Consider the following 7,137-nt stretch of genomic DNA (forward strand, 5'->3'; position numbering starts at 1 on the left):
TTATCAATGGAATTCTTTTCTTGGCTTTATTTTTAAATTTTGAATATTAAGCCTTTTATTATTATGAAATGTCCCTCTGTCTCTAGTAATATTTCTTAAAGTTTATTTTGTCTGATACAGAGTCACTCGATTTCTCTTATGGTTACTCATTTATTTTTAAAAGAGATACATACACCTACATATTTAGGACAAGAGAATATAGATAGAAACACTAAAATGTTAACATTAGTTGTATTTGGCTTATAGAATTACGAGTTTTACAGGGATTTTTTTTGGTGTGTATTCTGAGTTCTGTGATTAGTTTGTATTACAATTAGAAAAAAAGATTTATATAAAATTTTTAATACTTTTATCAGATTTGGGGAGTTGCAAATAGCAGATATTGACTCTAACAAGTAGAAGAGGAATTTTTGAAGATGTTGGACTAGACATGGAATCAATAGGAAAGCTGGAGGACCAGGCTCAGAAGAGGCCAGAGCTATGGTGGCTGTAAGACTCTAGATAGCAGGAACTTATCAACTGTCTCTTCTGGGTGATAACACAGAAATAAATGAGCTCTGACTTCTTGTTGTCTTTCTTTTGTTCTCTCTAATCAAGATTCAGAATCAAAAAGTGAGTGTCCTGCTTTGATGCCTGGCAAGGAAACTACATGGCACCTTAAGTTACAGTTCTAGGAGTCCACACAATGGGGACAGATGATTCCCCAGAATGAAGTTAGGGTGCTGCTATCAAAAGAAGGGAAGTGAAGTCTGGCAGCTAAAAAGCAACAGATATTCACTATGATATTTAACTTTTTGCTAATGCAGAATTACAGTTTACAATGCTAGTCATAAAAACAGTTACCAGTATTGAATAAGAAATAATTCGGTTTGCTAAAAATAGAATTACCATATGATCCAACAGTCCCACTCCTGGGCATATATCCAGACAAAACCCTAATTCAAAAAGACACATGCCACCCGTGTGCTCATAGCAGCACTGTTCACAATAGCCAAGACATGGAAACAACCTAAATGTCCATCAACAGATGAATGAATAAAGAAGAGGTGGTACCTATATACAATGAAATACTACTCGGCCATAAAAAAGAATGAAATAATGCCATTTGCAGCAACATGGATGGACCTAGAGATTTTCTTACTTCACTTAGTATGATAGAGAAGGACAAATACCATATGATTTATATGTGGAATCTAAAATATAATACAAGTGAACCTATCTATGAAACAGAATCAGGGACTTAGAGAATAGACTGGTGGTTGCCCCGGGGTGGGGTGGGGGGGGCAGCGGGAGAGGGTAGGAGTGGGAATGTAGGATCAGCAGATGTAAACTATTATGTATAGAATGGGTGAACAAAAGGTCTTACTGTAGAGCACAGGGAACTATAGTCAATATCCGGTGATAAACCATAATGGAAAAGAATATATACTGTATATGGGTATAACTGAGTCACTTTTGCTGTACAGCAGTAATTAACACAACATTGTAATTCAATAAAAAATAAATTTTAAAATTTGTTTTGGATACAATGGTCCCAATTATTGTCACTTAACCTATGTTGGAGTACTCACCACACTGAAGTTCTCACTCACAGATTTCTCTCTCACTTAACTGTAAGTTCCATGTGTTCCATAATGCGGTTAAATTCAATTAGAAAAAGAGAAAATAGACTTTTATAGTCATATTGAGGAGGACTTTGTGATAATTTAACACTTGCTAGAATGTCTGTCATCTCCTTCCTGGTTTACCTAATCAACTTGTACTTACTCAAGGCTCAGCTCAAGCATTACCTCATCCAGAAGGACTTTCTTACCCTCTCCTGCCACCTCCCATTATGGTTTACAGACCACTCATCTCTGTGCATAACGCTGCTGTTCTCATCCCACTGTGTCACACTGGTTGATTTGTCTGTCTCTCACACCAGCCGAACTGGCAGGCTCTATCTTGTTTTTCTTTGATTCTCCAGCCTCTTACACACAGTGTCTATGCATCAAACATTCAGTGAAGATTTGTTGAATGAGTGAATGGATTTGCCAGCAGAAAGCGGGTAACGCATTCCATATTCCAACAAGTATAAAGTCATGACACCTGGTACACTGAGGAATGGTGACATTCCAGAGGATTGGGGCGTTTAAAGATTAATGGGAAAGGAGACTGGCGAATTTGACTAGAGTTTGTCTTTCAAGGACCATGTATGCCAAGTTTAGACAATTCCGTAGGCCTCATGAACAGAAGAATGAGTGAGGCTTGGCAATGGGAGGAGGACAGGACACAAGAGGTTATTTGGTGAATAAATACAGGTTGGGCTGGAGCCAGCGGAGAGCCTTCCCATGGTGGAGCGTTGCTATCTGTGGAAGTTAGAGAGGTTCAGACTTGGTTCGGGAGCAGATTCACCCAACCATGCACTAGGTACTTTTTTAGATACTGGGGACACAATAGGGGATAATATGAACAAGATTTCTACTCCCATTGAGTTTTTACCCTAATAAGGGAAGACAGATAAAAACAATAGACACAAAGGTATGCGTACACATTCTCGAAACTGAAGTGCCATGTTGCAAGTAAAATGTTCCATGACAGCACTCTGCACGAAAGCATTGAGAGCAAGCTGGAGAGAATTTCCCTAGAGTATAGCAGGGACCCTCCTTTCCTAGCCCACAGCCCAGCCATTTACTGCTGAGTTTTTGTAAGTATAATGACCAATATTGTACATCTTCTTTAGGAATTTGTCTAAAATAAAAGGTTTGTAAGTTCTAGATTTCACAAATATGTGTGTATTACTTACACACTCTCCAAAAAGTGTTGCAAAGAAGAAGAAAAAGATAATTTTGTCACAGTAATAGTTCCTTTAGCAAAAGTGATTTCCTTCCCAACCCTCCCTGTTTTCTACTACATCGGGATCTCTTTTTTAAAGCTTAATTGAGTAAATATAGTATAAATAACAGTCAGTCATTGCCTGTGTTATTGGCAAGTTGTGTTTCTAGTTTACATTTCTAGTGCCTGAAAAATAATCTGGTGTTTTTTTTACAGCTTAATCTCTAACCTTGCCAGCTGTTCGGGGCTTTTCCTTCAATGGAATGGACTCCGGTAGTAAAGGAGTTTTGCCTTTGCCAAGCGACCTGGCTTTCATTCTCTTCTCTTGGTTGTGGGCCTCGTTTAATGATAAAGGCTCTTTCCTCTTTTCCAGGGTGCTGATAAGACTGTGAAAGGTCCAGATGGACTGACTGCCTTTGAAGCCACTGACAACCAGGCAATCAAAGCCCTTCTTCAGTGATGGACGGATGGGCTAACAGCTCTGGAAGAATGACTCCCCTGTGGCCTCACACTGCTGCCTGTCTGTCTGTCACTCTCTATCTGCCAGCTTCTTCAGCTAAAATACTTCTAGAGGGGTGAGGGGAGAGAGAAATTCATAACAAATCAGACTACCAGAAAAAAACAGCGTTTGGGAGGAGAGGAGAACAACAAGATCAGGCTTTTACTAGGATTCCTGATCAGGTCAGCCTCTTTTCCACTTCCAGTAAGAAAACAAAACAACAAACAAGCAAACGAAAAACACAGCTTATACCCATGGGAGAGCAAAGACAAAATATACCATTAACGTTTGACCTTTTCAGCTCCCTAGCTAATTTATTAATTAGATTGTGTTGAGGGTCTGACTCTACGAAGGCCAACTATACATTCGGTAGCCCCATCTGTGCGAGCAGTAGTGGCTGCTGTGACGTAACTTAGGGTGCTGAGATAAGCAATTAGCTCTAGCCTTCTGCCTTAAGATTCACTCTAGTGGGGATCTCCCGGCATAGTTAAGAGCGCCGCTGCCTGTGGTTGGTGACCAAATCTTCCCGCGGTGACTTCCAGCTTTATGTGAAAGCTCAGTTAAGGCGAGGAGGGGCACACTCCTCAACTGCTGGCGGCGGAACTTTGGATTTCCTCCCCCTTCACATGGATTTCATGTATCTTTAGATACAACTGACTAGTTTTATTTATAAAATCTCAAATTCTGGAAGTCTAAAGGAGAAATCATTCCAGTATGCATATTTTTTTTCCTCTAGATTCAGACATTTATAGAACATTGAAAACACTTTCAAACTCCTGTTGGTAGTAAAAGGGGATTTAAAAATAGAATCATAGCCATAAGCCTGTTAGTATCATAAAGAGAGAACAGTTGTCTTAGTACCTATGGATTTTCTTCATTTGCTATTTGAATGGATTGGCCTCAGTTATGTTTGGAGAATCAAGGAACATTCTTTGGAATGCCTCTCTCAGACCCATCTTGGATGCTGATTACTTATTGCACCAAAGCTATCACTGGGGTGAGATTTACTGTTTGGACAAATTTAACCCCATCCCTTAAAAATACGCGTGTTACCAAGTTTCCCTGAGGTGTTGATAGGCTTCTGCTGAATGTATGCCAACCCACCTGCATAATATATTTTTTTTCTTTTCTATATTATGCATTGCATAAAATGTGAGAACTTCAAATTGTATTCTGTGTTCTTAAAATACAATGCCCTAAAATGGTGTTCTTAGGACCTGCAGAAAATATTTAGACACATTTTCTAATGTTTATTTCATGAGCAGTGCAGCTAATTAAAACATATACCCTTAAATTTGCTGCCCTGTGTAGAAAATATTGATTCCTTTGACTTGCCATCCATATAAGCTTACTAAAAATATAAGGGTCTTTCCTTAGCCATGTCACGCAATAATTGAATGTACCTCAAATTTTTAAATGGGGGGAGGGTGGGTGAGGGACTTGTATTCAGATTGTGGATAACAAAGAATTAATGATGATTTTTTAAGGCAATATAGCATTCTACAGCAGGGTTAAACTAGTACCAAGAACAGTCAGCCTGGCCAACAAGTCTTATCGACCACTTGCTGGTTGGTTGGTTGGTGTGTGGGTTTGTGTGTGTGTATTTTTCCCCATGAACCCTTTTTATCCTGTGGCTTTTTCACTTAAAACTAGCCTAACCCTGTAATTTTCCTGCATCCAAGAAAACAATCACAAAATGCTGGTTTAAATACTTTGATACATTTGGCTAATTCTGCTGTCTTAATGCAGCCTATTAGAGTTTGATTAAAAGTCAGTAATCAGTACTTCATAACATCACTGAACTGAAACACAGAGCTATCCTCATTGAAGATGGAGGGCACTCTATCAGACTGTAACTGTCAGCGTAGTGACAAGATGTTTTGATATCTTTGTTTCCACTTCTTGGCATACTGCTGTTTAAAAGGCTTCGATTTTACTCTCTACGCAGTTTTACCTTTACTCTCAAAGTGTTTTTTGTAGTTGGCTGCTGCAGAGAGTGCATTGTCCTGTCATTCCTAAACCTGGTCTGCTTTCACAGTCACCTGGTCTAGAGACCATGTGATTCTTTGTACAGTTTATCCTCATGTTCCTTGTAATGCAGTAGAGGCTACTTTGCCTTCCCTCCTCTTTCTCAGCCATTTTGTAAACCCCATAATTATGAAGCAGTTGCTTGAGAAAATAACAGATAAACATATAGACTGACCAAGATGGTTTACAGTTTCTTTTTTTTTAAACTAGGTTATTTATAATGTATTTCTGAACCACTTGGCAGAGAAATTCACAACAGTTAATGTTCATATTTTGACTAAAGGAAGGTAAAACCTTGTCTGCTTTTTGGTACTACATGCATTAGTAAAAGGTTAATAAGTAAGTTTTGTTCTCCACTGAAGTAATATTTAACATCTCAGAAAAAATCTTGCATGTTCTGTAGTTTTGTATTAAGTCAGTCATATCGTATGCACTGTATCAAGTGAAAACAGGTGGTTTACCTGTCTACATTAGTATACTAACAGATTCCCCCTTGCAGCTTCAGACTGGTATCTGTAGACTTACAGTTGAGCTACAGCACCAGAATCGATGCAGTAGTTCACAGCTCACCTTCTAAACCCAGTGGGGCATGAAGGAGAGGTAGGTGGGTGCAGTGAGTGGAAGCTGCCAGCAAGTAGGCCCTTCATTTATTGATTTCTTTCCCCCAAATAATGGATTTCAAATCTATATGTACCTATTTGATTTTTTTCCCCTAAATCTTCAACTGAGCTGCTGTTTTCTTCCATGCAATACTGTATACTCGATTGTGTATAGAAGAAGCTGGTGAGAGTGCCCTCCTGCATAAGTAACTGCAGTGTTTTGCATGCAAAATTTTAGAAAATTTAAATTGTCCTGATTCTATTTTGTAAATGGAGAAACAATCATATCTTTCTAAGCAGTAATGGAGGAAGACTAGTGCTTTGTGCATTTTGATATATTTGAGTTCATTTTTTCCACAATGTAATGCGTTTGACACAATTGGGTTTCTCATATTATCCTAGTTCATGTACATCAGAATGCTAAATAATACTGTGTTGAAGTTTTGTGTTGCAAGAACAAATGGAATAAACTTGAATTGTGCTACAGCCAAGTGTCAGCGTTTCCCTCACTCCGTTACTATCGCCTTCCTCCTCCAGTCTTCTCTACAACTGTATCGGTGCTTTGACTCAAACTTTTAATTAATCTGAATTTTCCCCCTCTATCCCACTTCCGGAAAAGAATACGTGGAAAGAAAATAGGACATAGGAAAGATTTAAGAGAAATAAACCATATTACTTATCTCATCTAGAGGTTTTGTTCTTCTTGCAGTTTCCTGATACAAATTGTTTGCCTGTAATAAAGAGTAGTTACTAGGAGCAAGCTGTAGCTAGGAAATGCTAGAGTGTCAGGATCTTAATAGGTGTTAAAGAAAACGGGGTCACAGTAAACCTCTTTAATCCTTTCATGTGCTCATTTAAGCTATCGCAGAACTTTCACATAGCACGGTGTATCAGACTGTTAGATTTTTTTTTTTTTTCCTCTGCCTGTTAAGACCAGCGATTCTCAAAATGTGGTCTCTAGATGAGCAACCATGACCAGGGAACTTGATAGAAATGCCCAGCCTGGACCGAGCCCAGCAATCCGTGTTGTAATAAGGCCTCCAGGTGATTCTGATGCACGCAAATTTGTACGAGACAATTAAGAGAAAACGAAATAGTCAAATGGCTTCTAAGTAGGATGTCATCAAGGGTGGCTTTCTAGAGAGTAAATGGAAGCTGTAACACATGAGACAGCAAAACTCTGGACACCCAAGAAAA

General features: G+C 38.8%; 1 protein-coding gene across 1 annotated transcript in view; it reads left to right on the forward strand.

Moving 5' to 3' along the window:
- The window catches only part of MTPN (myotrophin), a 64,176-nt gene extending 57,750 nt beyond the window's left edge, over window positions 1-6,426 (forward strand). The window contains exon 4 of the mRNA XM_059073855.2: window positions 3,188-6,426. Within this exon, the coding sequence (XP_058929838.1) occupies window positions 3,188-3,274 (87 nt within the window). The 3' untranslated portion in view covers window positions 3,275-6,426. The remainder of the gene's footprint in view (window positions 1-3,187) is intronic.
- The last annotated feature ends 711 nt before the right edge of the window (window positions 6,427-7,137 follow it).

The sequence above is a fragment of the Kogia breviceps genome, chromosome 9, assembly GCF_026419965.1.
Source record: "Kogia breviceps isolate mKogBre1 chromosome 9, mKogBre1 haplotype 1, whole genome shotgun sequence".
Classification (NCBI taxonomy): domain Eukaryota; kingdom Metazoa; phylum Chordata; class Mammalia; order Artiodactyla; family Physeteridae; genus Kogia; species Kogia breviceps.